The sequence below is a fragment of the Protopterus annectens genome, chromosome 1.part1 (assembly GCF_019279795.1).
Source record: "Protopterus annectens isolate FY-2018-M chromosome 1.part1, PAN1.0, whole genome shotgun sequence".
Taxonomy (NCBI): Eukaryota; Metazoa; Chordata; order Ceratodontiformes; family Protopteridae; genus Protopterus; species Protopterus annectens.
This window is the reverse complement of record NC_056726.1, coordinates 272,397,099-272,417,870: the sequence shown is the minus strand read 5'-3', so window position 1 is coordinate 272,417,870 and position 20,772 is coordinate 272,397,099. Positions and strand designations below refer to the sequence as shown.

The 20,772-nt window shown below is 41.3% G+C and overlaps 1 protein-coding gene across 1 annotated transcript in view; it reads left to right on the top strand.

Moving 5' to 3' along the window:
- Positions 1-20,772, top strand: part of TBC1D32 (TBC1 domain family member 32) — a 1,886,357-nt gene that overhangs the window by 722,982 nt on the left and 1,142,603 nt on the right. Inside the window, exon 16 of the mRNA XM_044086982.1 lies at positions 1,489-1,607. Coding sequence (XP_043942917.1) covers positions 1,489-1,607 — 119 coding nt within the window. The remainder of the gene's footprint in view (positions 1-1,488; positions 1,608-20,772) is intronic.

Genomic DNA, 20,772 nt, shown 5'->3' with positions numbered 1-20,772 from the left:
CAAATGGTTTCATACTGTCTTGTAGGTATGTTGTCTGCATGAAAGAGAGATAAATCTAGTTGTGCAGATGGGGTGGTGATCACCGATATAGAGGCTGGAAGTATTTTGGATATAGAGAAATTGCTAGGATTGAAGCCCAAAATCCAATCAATAATTGAGCCATTTTGGTTTGCAGAACTAGTAAAGGCTGGGTGAGTAATTAGTTGAGAAATTCAAAGTAGGTTTATGTTATCTGTGGGGAATTGTAAGTTAAGTTTCTACCAGTCAGTATTGACATCACCTAATATTACTGTTTCCAGAGAGATATTTTTGATACCCATGATAGGATACTTTCCAGAGTCGATAAGTTATTGCCGGGGTATGTATAAAGCTATAATGCAGACACTTTTATTGTTGTTTAATTTAAGGTAAGTGATCAATAGTTCAGCTTTGTCAAAGGAGAATATGGATTGGTTGTGAGGGGGTTAAGCAGATAAAATCAGGATATATTACTGCCTTCTCCTTTTCTTTTAAGTCGATCAGCTCTGAACATATTAAAGCCAAGAGGAAGTACTTCAGTGTCTTTTATGTGTGGTTTAAACCAGGTTTCAGTGGTTTTGAAGGGTGGGAGGGAGAGTACTGACCTGATGGGTACAGATAAGGAGTTCCAGGCCTTAGCAACATGGTCCTTAGCAGCATGGTACAAGTACAGACAATGCCCAGCAGATTTGATAGGTTTGTGGACAGACAGGAGTTTTTGATCAATGGATCAGAGTGACTGACTGGGTGCATAGTTTTGTAAAATGTTATTTAGTGCTGAACAAGCAGATGGATTCTGGTTAATTTTATAGGCAATAAGCAGTGTATATGTTAGCTGACAGGGTAATTCTAACCAATGTAGGCTTTTTAGTGCTATATAGTGGTAGTTTCTGAAAGGGGTATTTGCTGCAAAAATTAACAACTTTGTTAAACATCTTTCAAGTTCTGATTTTTGTGACACCTGAAGGTTAGTAAGGAAGGTTAGTAAGGATGGAAGAGCCATAAAGAAGAGTGTGGAGAAGATAGTTAGTGGCAGGAATAGCTTTAGTCATGTTGGTGAGAAAGATTTTGGCTGTATAAAGCATTGCTAGTTTTTTGATGAGTTTTTCTTACGCAGTTTTGTATATGCCGGTCGAATTTAAGATTTGCATCCACTATCATCCCTAATAATTTGCTATGAAGAGTGACTTTTCAAAACTGAATTAAATTTTAAATCATTCTGCTGTTTTTGTTTTTTTTTTTTTGCATAACTGCTTATTACCCTTTTGAATTTCTGAATCATTTGTAGGAGAATGAATTATGTTGACCATTGTACATGACTGCTTGATGTGGTGTTTTCTTGTTTCTCGACCCACCACTATTTTGTCATTCCATTGCGTATTAATACAATTGTTCACCGCAAGCCGCCATTTAGCACTGGCAGTGCTTGTTTCTTTTATTTTTTTAGACTTAACTTGTATTTTATTGCAGGGTTCATCCAAGCCCTTGTGTCTGAGCTGTGGTCTGTGCTAGAGTGTGGAAGAGATGACACTAGAGTTATTCATCCCAAATCAACTCCAATAGATCCCATTGACCGTAGCTGTCAGAAGGTACATTTTAAAATTTTAAGTGCATAATGTCCTGCCTTTTTTTTTCTTACTCTAATTCTGTAATGTACACAGCCTTTGCAATCAGACATTTTAGTTACCGTAAAGATCTCTAAATATAGTGAAAAAGGCTTATAGTGATGACTTTGAAGATCTGGAGAAGTGTCTTTCTGTTTTATCTCTAATGACCTCTGGAAGCAGATAATGGAGATCTTTGTTTTGGGAGCGAACCACTGGTAGAAGCTCATCACTTAAAACAGTTTTATCTAGAAAACTATCTTGTTACTTTATACATTGCAGCATGGAAATGCTTCATATTGTGTTTTCATTGCTGTGCAAGTTCTCTCACAGTGCATGTCGTATACCATTACCATCACATATTATTCAAAATCATTTTGTCATTCTTTACATACCATTTTTTGTCGATTTTTTTTTTTTTGTTTGTTTGTTGTCCTGAAAACAAAAAAGATTTTGCTTGATGTTCTTCGTGTTTCACTGCTGCAGTACTAACCATTAGGTTATCCATGCTGTGGTAGCCGTCTCTAAGGTTTTGTCCGTCAGCTGCTGTTGCTTGCTGGGTGATGTCATGTTGTCTGAGCTATAAAGGAGAGCAGGCGACGCCATTACCTCAATCTTTCTTGCTGTGGAGCCCATAGCAGAAGCAATTCGCAACAGTGCCGGTCGGTCGTTTCTAGATTACGAACTTCAGCTGAAAATGTCTAAAGCTAAGTACCCCATTGGGGATCCTTCCTTTTTCTTGCACTAACCGATGCCCGAAAAAGGCAATAATTGTTTCGCCTGTATAAAGCAAATACCACACCAAGACTTCCATTCATACTGCGTCACTTGCTTAGGCCCAGATCACGACGTTATCCCGCTGTCGGTTCTGTGCCCTCTTTAACGATAGAACTATTCGCCGTAGAACTATGTAGCCAGTTATTTTCATCTTCTGTCTCCGATTACCGATATGGCATCCGTCGGTCAGCAAACCACAGATCTTCTGAAAAAATGTAAAGATAAGGATAGAGATAGACCGCATAAGGCCAGGCCTTCCGACGACACCAATGCTAAACGGGTCGTCAGTTCTTCGGAATTCAGTGAGTCGCTTTTGCAGCCCTTGATGCCCAACTCGATTACTTTGCAGGCCTCTCCTGATACCCTTTCAGAGTCCTGTATGCTGCAGATGTCTGCATTGTATAATGAGCCTTCGGCTGTCTCTGCCTCGGTTGGGTCCAGAGCCGCTAAGCAGGCACCGGCTTCCAAGGACACCGCTCGCACTTCGGATTTCCCTTCAAGGCCTTCGCCCTCTCTTTCGATTAACACACCAACAGCACTGAGGAATACTCTTCAGGCCAGACTTCGAGCTAATCATAGGAAAACAGCAAAAAGTCTGCATTCCACTACAACTCTCCCTCCTCAAACTGTCATGCTTAAAATGGCGGAGGATCTCATCACTTTCATCCTAGGTAATCAGGCCACTCCAGCTAAAAGGAGAAGGGAACCTTCTCCAGACATCCATTTGGATTTAGACTCAGAGGGATCTGACTCCTCTTGTTTTTGAAGAGGAAAATCCTCTTACTGCCTATGAAGACTCAGATGTAGAAGAATCTATTCCTTCTGCATCACCTCTGGAGGACTTTTCCTTTGGGGAAACCCTCCACGCACTCAAGGAACACTTCCAGTGGGAATCAACAGATTTCCCTCAATCCAAGAAACGACAAAGAGAGCTTCTGGACCTACCCTAGCATAGGCCTCTGGCTGTCCCTCCCATCCTTGAGGTGTTAGATGATATTTACCAAGAATCCAGCCTTACCCCTGACAGACACCCTTCCACCCGCTCACAGAAAACCTGACCAAGGTACATGACTCATAAATTCCTCTACAGAAATCCTATAGCAGATCCAGAGGTGATTACTCAGGGACCTAAGGGAGTTAAGGCTACCTCTGCAAAGAATCCCACTCCCTCAGACAAAGAATCCAGGGCCCTGGACAGATGGGGTAAAAAAGTATATACATTTGCAACTTTATCTATAAGGGCTGTCAACTGTCAGTTCCATATGTTAAAATATCAACAGCACACTTTGGAACTTTTGAAACAGAAAAATGTTCTTCGTTCCCCATTGCTGCAGTCCTTACTATTGGGTATAGTCCGCGTCCAGTCGGCCCGAATACCAGAGTATAAGGCTGACGTCGGTCAGGGCGCATTAGACTGACGTCAGTACGTCAGGGTACTAATGCGCATGACCGACGTCATATCCTCAGTCTTTTTTGCCGCATGGTCCGATGCAGAAGCAGTTTTGCGAGTGCAGGTTGGCGTTCTGAAATATTTCCGAAACCGGAGTTTCAGACCGAAACAGAGTTGGCTAAGTACCCCGTTGGGGAACATTTTGGTTTTTTCTTGCCTCAGTATTTAACCGGATGTCAGAAAAAGTGAATAACTGTATTTCTTGTGGGAAACAGATACCTCATAGGGATTACCATACCTTGTGTATACCTTGTTTAGGGCCTGAGCACGACGTTGTTGGTTGCCGCTCTTGTGCTAGGTTTAACAAACGCACTATTAAGAGGAGGTTAGACTGTGCCAGGTTAGTGTTTGGGAAGCGTTGTAATTATAAAATGCCGTCGGATGCTCCGCCGCCCGCTTCGTCCAAGAAGCGCAAGGACAAAACAGCGAAGCCTAGGGTTGATGAACCGGCAGTCCCGGACGTCGGTTCTTTAGAAGGCTCAGTGGAGCCAGAGGTTTTGCCAGGAGTTTCCATGGAGTCTCAGGCAGAAACTTTACTGTTACAGGATGTGCCTTCTCAGGAGGTAGGCCAGGCTGAGGGGGCTTCTCAGGTCACTGTTCTTCCCTCTCTTCCCAAGGTAGTTAGAGCCTCTCCTTCTGTTGCCAAAACTTCTTTGAGAGGTAGGCCTAGTTCAGTTTCAGTGGGGGCTTCTCCTAGCATTTCGGGTTCTGTACCTAAGAAACATATGCTTAAAATGGCAGAAGATTTGATTACTATGATTAGAGGTTCTATGCTCCCGCCTGATAAGAGGCCTAGGGTGGAACCGAGTTTGATAGTTTTGAACAGTGTTCAGAGGCTTCAGAGTCTTCTGCGGAAGACTTGCAGGAGTATCCTACTTATTCTGATTCTGATGTGGATGATTCCACTCCTACAGCTTCTCCTCCTGAGGATTTCTCATTTTCAGAGACTCTGCATTCCATGAGGGAGCACTTTAAATGGGAAGGCCAGGATTACTCTGATTCCAGGAAAAGGCTTAGGGAATTCTTGTTTTACCCCAGCATAGGCCCTTAGCTATTCCTCCTGTGTTGAATGTGGTGGAAGATGTTTTTGCAGAGGCTTCCCTGAACCCTGACTCTTTGCCTCCTGCTCCTGTTAAGCCTGATAGGTATTATAGGGTGCCCAAGCTCATAAGTATTTGTTTAAGAGTCCTAGGGCGGACCCAGAAACTATTTCTCAAGGGCCTAAAGGTGTTAAAGCTTCTGTGGTTAAAAATCCTGTTCCCACTGATAAAGAGGCAAGGGCTTTGGATAGGTGGGGAAAGAAAGTGTATACTTCTTCCACTCTAGCCATGAGAGCGTTGAATTGTCAGTTTCACATGCTAAAATATCAGAATTATCTCCTTTCACAATTAAAATCTAAGGTGGATGCTTTGGCGGAAGGTATTGAGTGTAAAGAGTTGCTGGATTTGGTTCATGTGTCTGAACAAGTGGGTAAGCATTCTTTGCAATGTGGTTTTGATGCTGTACAGGCCTCCTCCAGGGTGGCTGCTACTAGTTCTGTTCTTCGCAGGCATGCCTGGTTGAAGGATCAGAATTTAGCTGAGCATGTTAAGACAAGGATTTTGGATGCTCCTTTACAGTCTGATGTGTTGTTTGGATCGCCTGTGGAAGCAGTTTTAAAGAAAATGGAGGACAAAGCTAAGTCTATGCAAACTGTTAAAGATTTTTGCAGGTGCAGCCACCAAGTTTAGTAGAAATTGGCCTGCTAAGGGGTGGACATATCCTGCTTATGATTCCCAGTCTAGGGGTAGGTCTAGACGTGGTAGGGGCAGGGCTCAAGGTTCTTTTAGGCCTAGAACAGGCAGTTCACCTGCTCAGACTTCTGGTGAGGGCAGGGGTCAGTCCTTTCAGTAAACAGACCCAATGACCTGTCTTTTCAGCTGCCAGTAGATTCTCGTCTGGCAGCTCCTTTGGGAGGAAGACTGTCTCTTTTCAAAGAAAATTGGGATTTAATTACTCAAGACAAATGGGTGTTGGATATTATTCACCACGGTTACAGATTTTATTTCCATACAATGCCCCCTTTCAAAGGCATGCCAGACGTTCCTCCTCCACAAAGAAAAGAGGCTCACAAGCAAGTTTCTCAGTTACTCCAGATGGGGGCCATTCAGCCAGTCCCTGTATCAGAAAGGGGCCTTAGTACCAAAGAAGGGGAACACGTGGAGACCAATTTTGGATTTATCTCTCCTCAACACTTTTCTGGACATTCCCAAGTTCAAGATGTTGACGTTACAACAGCTTTTACCTCTGCTGGGCAAAGATCACTGGATGGTAACTTTAGATCTCAAGGAAGCTTACCTTCATGTGCCTATAAGGCTAAGTTGCAGGAAGTATCTGCGGTTTCGAGCTGGAAATTCTCATTATCAGTTCTCTGCATTGCCCTTTGGCTTATCTACTGCGCCCAGAGTATTCACAAAGGTTCTGGCTCCAGTGATAGCTTACTTCAGGCTTCAAGGAATTCAAATCTATCCTTACTTGGACGACTGCCTGATTCTGGCTCAAGAAAAGGAAGACCTTCTACAGCATCTGGAATATGTTATAGCAGTGCTAAGATGCCTAGGGTATTCTGTGAACGAAATAAAGTCCAGTCTAGTACCCTCTCAAGACATGTGCTTTCTGGGTGTGAGACTGAATACAGCAGCCCAGATGGCCTTTTTAACCCCGGACAAACAAAAGAGTCTATCACTTTACTTCCATCAACTATCTCATCAGTCCGTGCTGACTGCAAGGACAGTCCTTCAAGCATTAGGGTTCATGGCATCTTGTATTCTGGTGCTTCCCAATGCCAAACTGCATATGAGGAAGCTACAATGGTATCTCAAAATGTATGGACACAGCACTGCCAGGATTTGGACACTGTCATTCAAATAATACCTTGCCTTCAAAAAGAATTTTTGTGGTGGGCTCAGGAATGTCACCTAAACAAGGGACTCTCTGTGACCCGCCAGAGGCGAGTCAGATTTTAACGACAGATGCCTCGGACATTGCTTGGGAGCTCATCTAAATGGAAAGTGGATACAAGACAAGTGGCCTGCCAGACTACAGCATCTACATATCAACATGAAGGAGATGTTAGCAGTTCAGTTTGCATTAATGGCTTTCAAGGAGTTACTTCTTCCAGGGCAGGTGTTGATTCTAACAGACAACACAACTGTCATGTGGTACATCAACAAGCAAGGGGGAACACATTCTTATCCTCTATGCAGGCAAGCAATGATTTTATGGGAGACTGCGCTAAGCTTGCAACTAACTCTTCAGGCAAGGTTTCTGCCGGGAGCACAGAACTCCTTAGCAGATGTGTTAAGCAGACAAATCATGGATCCCCACGAGTGGAAACTGGATCTTCATGTATTTCAAAAATTGACAGTGTCATGGGGAACTCCAGACATAGATCTGTTCGCTTCTCCTCTAAACCACCAGCTGCCAGCTGCCACAGTATTGCACAAAGGGGTTTCATCACACAGCTTGGAAAGTGGATGCTCTGTCTTTCAGTTGGAAAAACCTTCATGTGTATGCCTTTCCTCCTCTGCCTCTTCTTCCAAAGGTACTATTAAAGGTCAGACAAGACAGGCCAAGGATGATTTTGATAGCTCCAGATTGGCCTCGGCAACACTGGTACCCACTACTACGGAGTCTGGTAAGGAAGCCTCCATGGCCTTTACCTCTGATTCCTCATCTGTTATCTCAGCAGGATGGTCATCTGCTCAATGTCAAGCTTCACTCTCTTCATCTAACAGCCTGGCATATTCTGTGTTGAAACACAGCAGGTCTCAACTTCCTCAACAAGTTTTAAATGTGATTATGGAAGCTAGAAGACCTAGTACAAGGAAAGTGTACGCAGAAAAATGGAAGAGATTTTTATTTTGGAGTACAGCAAAGAATTTGCAGGTTTCTGAGCCTAATTTGAGTGTGGCTCTTCAATATCTTACTGAGTTATTGGACAAAGGTTTGTCCTTCTCTTCCATTAAGATTCATGCTGCAGCAATTTCAGCTCATTATGATTGTGACCCACCATTGTTTTCGCATCCTTTGTTCAAGCAGTTTCTTAGAGGGGCAAAGAATATAAGACCCCCATGAGAGCTCCTACTCCTGCTTGGGATCTCAATTTTGTGTTGGAAAAACTTACTCTACAACCTTTTGAGCCTGCGGCTACTGCTGAATTGAAATACTTGTCATGGAAGACTGCTTTTCTGTTGGCTATTACTTCTGCAAGAAGGGTGTCTGAGTTGCAGGCCCTTATGGCAGTAGAGCCATTTTTGATTTTCCATAAGGATAGGGTATCATTACGTACTAATCCTTCCTTTATGCCTAAGGTGGTTTCTAGTGTAGCTTTAAACCAAACTATTCATTTGCCTACTTTTTATGCAGACCCCCAAAATATAGGGGAAAAGATTTTGCACACTTTAGATGTACACAGGCAATTGCGTTATTATTTAAGCAGGACTAAGGATTTCAGGCAGTCTCAGCAGTTGTTTGTTTCTTTTGCTTTGAGTTCACAGGGCAAGCCTGTGTCAAAACAAACTATTTCTAGGTGGATTGGCTTTTGCATTGCATTTTGTTATTCCCATCATGGCAAGGAGATTCCAGCTGGCATTAGGCCTCATTCCACTAGGGCTACTGCCACTTCAACAGCATTTCTAAGGGGGGTGGCAACTAAGGATATTTTGGAAGCAGCTACTTGGAGTTCAGTGCATACTTTCTCTAAGCATTATCACCTTCCTATCTACTCTAAGTCTAGGGCTGGTTTTGCCACAGCTGTTTTGCAAGGCATGTTGTCAGCTCCTGCTTCTTTATGATTTGCCAGCCTCCCTTACCTCTGCTTTGGGATTCTACCCAGTAGTAAGGACTGCAGCAATGGGGAACGAAGAACATAGTACAGTTTTGTACCTACCATAAATGTAGATGTTCGAGGATCCCCATTGCTGCAGTCCAATTTACCCTCCCTCCTTCCCCTCTGTGTTTAGGGGTGGTTGTGTAGGTGAGGTTACATGCTTATGTTTTTGTATATATTCTTGTATATATTGTACATATTTTTGGTGCAGGTATTTTGGGCCCTGTCTTTTTAGGGTCTTCTGGCATCTGGGGCAAGAAAAGACTGAGGATATGACGTCGGTCATGCGCATTAGTACCCTGACGTACTGACGTCAGTCTAATGCGCCCTGACCGACGTCAGCCTTATACTCTGGTATTCGGGCCGACTGGACGCGGACTATACCCAATAGTAAGGACTGCAGCAATGGGGATCCTCGAACATCTACATTTATGGTAGGTACAAAACTGTACTTTTCTGCTTTACAAGATTTTGCCAACAATAAAGAGATAGCAGAATTATTGCAGTCTTCGGGGCGACTGCGGTGGTGCAGCGGTTAGCATTGCCACCTCACAGCAAGAGGTTCTCCAGTTTGATCCTCGGCTGGGGTGCCTTCTGTGCAGAGTCTGCATGTCCTCCCTGTAGTCGCGTGGGTTTCCTCCGAGTGCTCCGGTTTCCTCCCACATCCCAAAGACATGCTGTAGGTGGATTGGACATTCTATATTGGCCCTAGGCGTGAGTGCGTGTGTGGGTGTGCCTTCTGTGGAAGGTTGGGCGCCGGGCTGGCAACTTGACACCAGAAAACTCCACTGCCAATCATGAGTGGACAGGTGATCCGCTGTGGCAACCCCCAACTGGCAAAAGCCAAAAGAAGAAGAATTATTGCAGTCTTCAGCTCAGTTGGTTAAGCACTGATTTCACTGTGGATTTGATGCACTAGAAGCTTCTAGGAGGGCAGCAGTGACAAGATCTGTTATCAGAAGACATGCATGGTTGAAGGAACAACCTCTCCCTGATCATGTCAGTGCTAAAATCATGGCTGCACCTTTTTTCAAAGACTGCTTGTTTGGGCAGAAAACTGATGAGGTACTTAAAAAGATGGAAGACAAAGCAAAGTCAATGCAGACTGTTAAAGATTTTCTTCAAGTACAGCCTCCTAGGTTCAGCAGAAATGTTCCCTCTAAACACTGGTTCTTTCCTGCACAAAACAGGCAGGCACAAGGCAAACCCCGTAGGGACAGACCCATCAGGACTCAAACTCAGGGCCAGCAAAGAACTAAACAGTGGCCTCTCTCAAAGACTAGAGCAGGGAATTCAAAAGCAACCCTGTATGGAAAAATCTCTCACTGACTACCTTTCCCATCTCTGTCTGCCTCCACCACACCAAAAGCTAGGAGGAAAGCTATCTCTATGCAGAAAAAAATTGGAACTCTGTAACAAAAGGTCAATAGATCTTAAAAATCATTGCTCAGGGGTACAAATTCAATTTCCAAGAACTACCACCTCCAAGAGGGTACCCAGACCTACCTCCAAACCAGTGGGCAGAAGCACTAAAACAAGTGCAAAACCTAATATCCCTAGAGGCAGTAGAACCTGTACCTTCAGAACAAGTTGCAAAAGGATTCTATTCCAGACTATTCCTTGTTCCCAGGAAAGAGGGGACTTGTCGTCCTATCCTGGACCTATCCTTTCTCAATACCTTCCTGGTAATCCCAAAATTCAAAATGATTACTTTACAACAGCTCCTACTAATGCTGCCAAACAAAGCTTGGATGGTCACCTTAGACCTAAAGGATGCTTACCTGCACATCCCAATAAGGGAATCATGCAGAAAATTCCTGTGCTTCAGAGCAGTATCATTACACTTTCAATTCTCTGCGTTGCCCTTTGGCTTATCTACTGCTCCCAGGGTATTCACCTAATGTCTAGCTCCTGCCATTGCCTTCTGCAGGCAAAACAATGTACAGATTTACCCTTATCTTGGACGACTGTCTCATCCAGGCAGACTACAAGGAAATACTCTTGCAGCACCTCTCATTTGTAAAAACCCTACTCACCTGTCTGGGGTTCGCTATCAATGAAAGGAAATCAAAACAGTCTTCTATTAGGAAAATTATATTTCTGGGAGGCCTTACTGGACACAGAACAGCAAATGGCCTTTCTGTCCCCAGAAAAACAAAGTTTCCTACCAAAATACTTCACTACTCTGGCCTCCCAAACCCAGCTTTCTGCCAGGAAATTCCTGTAAGCTCTAGGGTACATGGCCTCATGCATCCTCCTGTTACCTCTGGCTAGACTGCACATGAGGAAAATTCAGTGGTACCTAAAGAACCTATGGTGTCAACACTCGCAACCTCTGGACACCTCCCTGCTTGTGATCCCTTGCATAAGATCCGAGTTCCTCTGGTGGGCCCAGGCCTATACTCTGAACAAGGGACTTCCATTCATCCTCTGTCCATCAGAACAGACCATAACTACAGATGCTTTGGACATAGCCTGGGGTGCCCACCTAGAAGGCAGATCCGCCCAAGGTCTCTGGGACGCACAAAAACTACCCTTGTACATCACCCAAAAGGAAATGATAGCAGTGCAAAATTCTGACATCCTTCAAACCCTACCTCAAACCAGGGGTTCTCCTCATAAGAACAGACAACACCACAGTCATGTGGTACATCAGCAAACAGGGAGGGACTCAGTCTTAACCCCTGTGCAGACTAGCCATGAACCTGTGGCTAACAGCCTCATCCATAGGACTACATTTTATAGCCCAATACCTACCAGGTATCAGCAACACCCTAGCAGACCACCTAAGCAGAAACTTGCTTGACCCACACAAATGGCAAATACACAGAGACATTTTTCTGCAAATTACCCACACATGGGGGACCCCCCCAGGTAGACCTCTTTGCCTCTCATCTAAATGACCAAGTACAGAAAGTCTGCACCAGGGAGTACCATCACCTGGCCTGGAAGGTCAATGCCATGACCTTCCCTTGGAATACCCTCATTGGTTATGCATTCCCACCTCTTCCTCTCATTCCAAAAGTATTAATCAAGATGAGGGAGGAAAAAACAAGAGCAATATTCATTGCCCCAGATTGGCCCAGACAGCATTGGTACCCACTGCTGCGCAGTCTATCTCACCAGCCCCCTTGGCAGCTACCTCTGATACCTCACCTGCTATCCCAGGGGGGGAGAATAATGCTGCACCCAAACCTTCAGGCACTCATACTGTCAGCATGACTTATTCTACCATAACCAACAAGGAATCTGTGGTAAACAAGTCCTTGACATCATCACAGAAGCCAGAAGGCCCAGCACCAGAAAATCTTACGATGGAAATTGGAAAAGATTCTGCTCCTGGAGCCAGTCCAAGGGGACAGACATACATCTGCCATCCATTCCTATTATTCTAGATTATTTTGCTGAGCTTCTTGTCAAGGGTCTCTCCTTCTCCATAAATATCCATGCCTATGCCATCTCGGCACACTTTGACACAGAACAGCCATTGTTCTCCCATCCCCTTATCAAAAAATTCCTTAGAGGAGCTTCTAATATCAGGCCTCCCAGAAGACAGCCCACCCCAGCCTGGGACCTGAACTATGTACTCTGCCTCCCTTCTAGCCTGCAGCATCTTCAGAATTAAAGTACCTCTCTTGGAAGACTGCCTTTCTCCTGGCTATTACATCAGCCAGGAAGGTGTCAGAGCTTCAAGTTTTAATGGCCATTGAACCATTTATCATCTTCCATGTAGACAGGTTCTCCCTGTGAACCATTTCCTCTTTCATGCCAAAGGTGGTTTCGGATGTTACCCTCAACCAGGCCATCCACTTGCCCACCTTCTTCCCTAACCCTCAAAATAAGGGGGAAAGGATACTGCATTCTTTGGATGTGCACAGGCAATTCAGATTTTATCTGCATCGTACAAAGACATTCAGGAAAAGTGACCAGCTCTTGGTCAGCTTTAAAACAGTGGCACAGGGTAAACCAATATCCAAACAGACCATTTCCAATTGGATTGCACACTGCATCCATTTTTGCTACTCCTTGCATGGAAAACCACCCCCTAGGACCATCAGAACCCATTCCACTAGGGAAACCTCTACTTCCAAAGCATTCCTTAGAGGGGTACCTACCAAGGACATCCTGGAAGCTGCTACATGGACTTCAGTCCACACCTTCACCAAACATTACCATCTGAATCTATTCTCAAAAGCTAGGGCTGGCTTTGCCTCTGCAGTTTTGCAGGGCATGCTCATCCAATCTTAAGTTTTTATCAACCTTCCACCCTTCTCCCTAGCTTTGGGAAGCTTCCCAATGGTTAGCACTGCAGCAGTGAAACATGAAGAACATAATAGAGTTCTGTACACTTACCATAAATGTAGATGTTCAAGGGTATTCACTGCTGCAGTCATGCTTTCCCTCCCTCCTTCCCTCTGATGTCTGCTGTCCTTACAGAGACACATATTTCTCTGGGGGTCTCTAACCCCAGGACTACTAATAATTATTAAAATTGGACTTCGTTGGTTGGCTAAGGCAAGAAAAACTGAGGTAATGGTGTCGCCTGCTCTCCTTTATAGCTCTGATGACCTGACGTCACCCAGCAAGTGACAGCAGCCGACGCACAAAACCTTGACTCTGGTATTTGGACTGACTGAGGGCTACCACAGCATGGATAACCCAATGGTTAGTACTGCAGCAGTGAATATACTCGAACATCTACATTTATGGTAAGTGTACACATCTGTACTATGTTTTATCATTCTAACAGATATATGGTTCTTTACAATGAAAATAGCTTCCTTCACTTTCTCCAGTGCTACTGTGAACCTTTGTCCTGTATATTTTGAAAACAAAACCAAACTTCTGTCCATTACATAAACAATAATTACTTTTAATTTCTATAGTGAAACATGTAACCCTACACATTTTTGTGGCTAGCTTCATCATTAAAGGGAGAGTGTCAAGCTTCCTTGCAGCTCTCATTGTTTTGATTAAGCTGGTAGGTCAGGTGATCCTATTGTTTACATTCAGACAGCTTTTAGTGTGATGGCTCAGGTTTCAGTACCGTGGGGGAATGGTTATTTTGTACTTCAGGAAATGGTAACAGTTTATCTTTCACTTTGGAGACCGTTACAAATGTGATTTTTTTTTTTTAAATATTTCACATTAGAAGCATTCAACAACTAAGTCAGCTTTCAGTAGTAGGCATGTGGAAAAGACAAACTATCATTCCACATTGCTAAAGAATTATCCCTGGTCCTGATGTACAAACAGTGCTTCACAGAGGTCATCTATAAAACTGTTCAGCATGGGTACCACCCAGAAAGAAGTTTAGTGAGTTTATTCAAGAATACTTTCATATGCAACCTAAAATCTCACTGTGCTATCACTAAACAGTTTCAGATATTGGATGAAATGCATTTCTCCTGTCTAACAAACACCATACCCAAAGTAATCAGTGTTTGCAATACACTTATAAAAGTTTGTTTTATAATCCTGACTCATATGTCACTGAACGACAAAATACCAAACATAAATGATGGATACCAGCAAGCTGTTGAAAAGTAATATAAAACATAAAGAAACAAACAAATAAATAAATGTGAAATAATAACCGGACAAATAAAAACAAAGAACAGTAATGCACCTTGCCAGTCTTTCTGCACCCCATGTAGGGACTGTTCCACCTACAGACCTACTACTTGAACAAGCCCACTCTGAACTTACACAGTGTTGTACTAAGTGAATTACAGAGTTTATAGCAATAAGTAATATATGCTTGTCCCAAAAACTAAAATAGTGTAGGGGAAGGGTAGTCTTTTACCTCTATGTTAATGTTCTTTGGGATTACTTATTTGTACTCCAGTATTAACTCATTGACAAACTTTGTCTTTATGAATAACTTCCCTGTTACTCAAATGATTCTGTAAAGGTTGTCTTCAGTGTTATGGGTGACTGCGCCCCATAAATCCCTCTAACTAATATAAATATCCTCCAGGGTTGCATCATTTGTGGGGAAGTGGTCCAGGTTATGAGAGCCTACTATGCTGCCTGTGCCCTTTGTTGTTAAAAGTAACCACTGCTGTTACTGTTTCTGTTTTATGGTTGTGTCAGTTTTTGGGTACTGATTGCCATGTATGAATGTGAGATTTTTTTTCAGAGATAAAAAAGGAACTCCTCATGAAGAACAGTGTGGATAAAATGAGAACATCATTGTTTGGTCAGATGACTGCAAGAGATAGTTGGCATAGGCTACATGGACTTTGGTCAAGTAGCTAACAGTACCATATTAGCATATAACCAATACATTTGGAAGCTGAGATTGTTTCGAATGATGATGCCCTATCAGGCTTAAAAAGAATAACTTAAATCCAAAGATAATGAAAATGGGGGTTAGTACTGGACTTACACCTGGCTTATTATGGGAGTTCAGCCTCATCTTAGCAAAGGTTCATAGGTATGTAATAGCAAATGACCTCCAGGGCCTTTATAAGCCTAGTCATGCAACCCAACCCAATTGTGTCCATATGTGTCATGTGTATCATGGACATTTATTAGAAGAGGTATGTTAGTTGGGAAGTTTTTAGAGGTTATTATTTTAGGCATTACTGACTGTCTCTGTATATCAGAGATATGGGGCCAGACCCTATTTGCTATCAGCTAGCAGTGATATGTAATCAAGTACTGGCCCATTCCTATGTTAGCATCAGTGATTATACAGAGAGATTTTGCTGTATTTCTTTAGACAGGCCTACGATCTTCAAGTGGAATGCAGCATAGACAGAGCAGGCATGAAGCAGAATGGTGGAATATGGAAATTTGTGATATAGAAAATGTGGTCACAGTCAAAGAAAACTGGTACAACAGACCCAGTGCACAAAGTATTCAGTGCTTGTGGTAATGATGGGGCATATACATTGGCAATGGACAATACTTAATGTTTTACTCAAATTAAACCTAAACTGGGACTAACATATTTAAACTAAATAATCCTAAAGTCTGTTTGTTTCATGATGATCCCTTGAATGTAAATTCTTTAGTGGACAAGTCTGGCAAAACATATTTGAAAGGAGTAATAGCCTGGCATCAAGTTAATGTGGAGTTTTGAAATGCTACCCACTAATATCTTACCAGACACAGCAAAGTACGTTCTGCATAGTATACAGTATGAATAAGAATACTCATCATATTGAACCTTCCCCGCTAAATAAAAAAAGATGAAGTAATTGAGATTTGGATTAGTATATTATTTGCTACCAATATGCAGTGATATACAAATATGCAGGTAAAAATGTCCAATGGGGTGAGCATCAGTAGCATAACTCTCATTACTGTACTTAGATAATGGGCTGTATGTTAAATTGTTTTGTATTTTTTTATAGTTTATGCATTAATGTGCTTCCTTAGATCATTGTTGCAGTATCACTAACAGTTGGGGTATCCCGATAATGATAGCTGCACATCATACCTCTCAACCTCTGAGAGCAAGATATCTGGAAAAAGCCATAAATAATGGGAGGACAAAGGCCCAAAAATTGGGACAGTGATTAAATATTGCTCCTAAATACTTTTAAAAAGTTGGCAGAATAACAAGTTTTCCATTAGCATGAATTTTCTGAAGGATATAACATCAGAAACTCCAAGCACCTGTCATTATTCTCTGACTTCCATCCTCAATTATTTCCTGATCATTTGTCAGAAAACCAAAAATTTATGAGCAACAAACCAAAAATATGAGGCAAATGTCTGGACAGTTGCGAGGTATGCTGTACATCCAGTCATCATACCTTCCTGTCATGCCATATGTCCAATGTATGACTTCAGTAGGAAGGTGCTAGAGGGGGGTACAGGCACAAAACACATATGAACTTCTTGCCGCCAACCAAACACTGGACTCTTGTTTCATTTTTAGTCTGTCACACATGTGATCCCTGTCTTTTCCATTGCCTTAGGCAGATAAGTATCCTCGTTGTGGACCCTTCCTTTATTTCTTCTATTTATGACAAGAATATTTTGTTTGTCATTAAAGAGAGGAAAATGTGACTGCAGGAGGCAAATTCCAAGCAGGAACAAGCACTTAAGTGTTTATTTTGTCTTGGAGCTACCCATAAGTATAAGGATGGTTCTATTTATCAGTCATTTGTCTCTAACACTTTACAAAGTAGGTTGTTATCTTTAAGATTTATTTAGAAAATCAAAGAGTTAAGCAGCTTGACAACAGGGTGTGATGGGTTCAGACATCCCTCCCTTGGCAAAAATTTAAGTTTAAAAAGTCCAACCCTGAAACTTCTGCTGCTGTATGGTTATCTCATATGTGTTTGCTGGGTCTCTTAGCAAGTTCTTGGACCACCCTGGCTCTTTTGATGTTCCCTCTACCTCAACCTTGTTGGAGGCTGATATGGCACAACATTCTCAGATGTCCATTCAGATGGTCAAGACATCCACTTTGGATGATGAGATCTCAGCTTGCCATTCCCTGTATACTTCAGTAAGATCTCCTTTAAATATCTAGATGAAACACTGTACAACTTTAATATTTCACAATAACTTAAGTTTTCACATCCATTGATGCCCCTGGAATATTTCTGCTCTACTCTTTCCAAATATGCATGCTAGTTTTATTATGGGGACTCCATACTCTAGTTTAGGTCTAATATAAATTACAAACAATGACTTCATCATTTATTGTTTCCTAGACTCTAAATATTGTATACAGCTTATTGTGTTAAAACTATCATTAACCATTTGGTGAATATGATTAAGAAAGTAATCAAAGCTGGATCTATCCATATACCTAGATCTTTCAATGAATCCATACTAAAAATAAATGTATTCTGTTTTAAATGTTCAACCTTCAGTCTGTTTCACACAGCTCATATGCTTAGTTTTTGATGTGCTTATCAGCATGTTATTCTCCTGTGCCCAACTGGTCAATTTAGTCATGTTCTATTGCAGCCATGCCCTATCCATAACAGATATAATAATTCCCCCCATTATTAAGTCATCTGCATAGATACTTAGAACACTTAAGAAGAAAAAGATACAATCTAAAGAAGTTTGAGCCTAGAATCTTGCCTGTCCAACTGTTTAATTATATTTACCATGTTCTATTAGTAAGCCGTGGAGCTATCTGTCTTATCAAGGTTACAAGTAATGCTTAGTTGTTCTAAATTATTCATTGCTATATTGTAAACAACCCATTCAAATGCTGAAGATGCATCTACATAAATTATATCTCATAACACTTTCTCATTTGTAGCTGAGATTGTATATTATATTATTACAAAACATGTTACAAGTAGTGATAGACCTACTTTAAACATATGCATGCTGATAAATGGTTTCAAGTTCCAACATTTCCCACTCAGACAATTTATCCAAAATAATTCTGATTTTTTTTCCAGTATAAGAACTCTGGATTTATCCTAGTTCACTTTCCCTAAAAGATAGGTTTAAAAATGCATGTCTTTAGTATTAAGTACTATCTCCCTACTTAAATAACCTAGTATATAACAGATGGAACAGTACTGTAAGTTCATGCTGAAGTGTTGCATTTATTCCCCACCCTGTACTTTGCTTGGGTTCAGTTTGCATAGTACTTTGTCAACATAATCTAAGTTCGGTATCTGAATGTATCTGGATGTTAATAGCACAAACTACCCTTCCCTACTATGGAGTCAAACTGTTTTTATTAAGATTTTATCGATATAACTGCAGTCTGCTTTTTGGGAACACAATTTAGAATCCACACACAGTTTATTGATTTGTAAGTCTTTACTCTTACCACATCTTGTATATCAGTATCTATAAAGTAGTCTCCTATTACACTTAATATCTTCTTAGAAATTTTTTTCAAATACACACACATGGAATACATGCATATGGTCGAAGACCCATCCCTGACCATTACATACTCCGAATGTAAATGTCGAAACTCGCAGGCGCGAACGCTCAGAATGTCGTGCAAAATGCCGAATTTTAAATTCCTGGTAGCACAACCACCACAACAAGTGCTACCATGGGTCGAGAGGGGGGAATATCAGCCTGGCCGGCGTTCGGTATTTCCGCGTTCGGCATCTGAAAGTTCGACATTTACCAAATCGTGGTCACTGCTTTCGGCTTTTGTACCATTAGTATTCTGACATTCGACCATATGCATGTATTCCCACACACATATAGACATATGTCTATCTATCTGTATACATATATATATATATATATATATATATATATATATATGTGTGTGTGTGTGTGTGTGTGTGTAGGACTCTACTTACCATAATCAAAAAAGTCAGTGGTATACTAATAGAATTCAGAGACCACTTTAATAAAATTAATCAGGAATGTATATTATTGGATCTTAAAGAAGTAATTAGATTATTTATTAAAAAGCATTCTAAAAATAAGTTATCAGATAATCTTCAAATGAAACACTTGACAAACCAGTTTCATTTGGTCCAACAACCACTGCAATAGAAATAGTTCCCTGTACCAGACTCTTAAGAGTCATTATTCATGAAAACATACATTTGATTTTCATATAAAGCAGATGGTGAAAAAAAAACACCCCAAACTTGGCACCCAACACAGGATAATACCCTGCTTGACCAAAGCCAGGAAATACACATCTACAGCTTATTTACCTCCAGCCTCTTCTCTGCAGCACTCTCTTTCCTGTCTATCTGCAGATTAGCCAGTCCCTTCTGCTTGAACAGTGCTAAAATAAAATAGAAAAAAATTGCTGCCAATATACCCCACAAGTCACGCCATCAGTTAGCCCAAAATCAACTCAGCTGTTTAGATTGCTCACAATTACCAATGATGTGTAATCTCATTTATAACCAGATAGATGCCAAAGCCTGGCCCACATCTTCCTATACTATACCCCTAGTAAAATCACCTGCTCACAAGACAACCACATTCTACAGGTAACTACAACTAGTAAATCAGAAGGTGACTTTTCTTACTCCTGCCATGGCTCAAAAAGTGGAACTCCATTCCACTTCATCTAAAATTAACTATTGATCATAATTGCTTCAAACAGCAATTAAAACAATACCTGATGGATTCATGTTCCAGGCCCTGATTTGCTTGATATTAATCACAAAACTTCCATACATCCAGCTCTTAGCTAAACTTTATTCATTACAGTTACCCAAATTTGATCATTACTATACCATTCTGTCCATCAGTTTACCCGTACTGTCCATATATCACCTCTCCTTCCCTACTCAGCCCTCTAACAACCATTACTACTTTGCAGTGTTTATCTAGTTTTTACTCCTCATCAGCTTTCTTACTAGTTTTATTAGCCTTTTATTTGCTTTTTTCCTTTGATCCGAGCTTCTCAACATATGCTTCCTCAGTTTTACTTATCTGTAGTTTAAATAAATGTTCAGACTAGTGCTGTATTTTCATTGTTGTTGAAACATATGATTTATTCCAAATTCAGTTTGTATTTTGCTGGTAATCAGTGCACATAATACCCTGCCATTCAGCATATTATGCTAGTCTGAACTGCCCAATCCACATTTTGGGGTACACTCATATCTTATACTGTCGATACTTAAATACACTGCTTTATATTAGGAGATCAGGTAACTAACTAGAACAACTATGTAACTGTCTGTTGACAGAACTGGTGCTCTATTGTTTTCCTGCTACAGTATCTCTATAATTATCACAATTATAATAATGTCGCTGTATATCTAATTATAAAAATTAATGTTGATGTCACTGTATGACTTTAAGGAAGCTTTTTCTCCCTGGGCCAACACTGAAAATGGGCGCTGCCCAACTGGACTATCCTGGTAAATAAGTACAAGCAACCAAATAAATAAAATTTACAGCTGTCTCCTGGATACCAACAGAGACAATTAAGAACCAAGTCAAGAACATGTATTTTCTTTCAGCAACTATAAACAGAAGTCAAAATAATATTGGAAATGTATCAACACTCTTTGAAATCCTGTAAACAAAAAAAGTAGTAGTAGTAGAAGACCCACTCCCACAAAAATATGCTGTTTCTTTAATAAACATTTCATACAAATGACCTACTCAGTTATACAGCA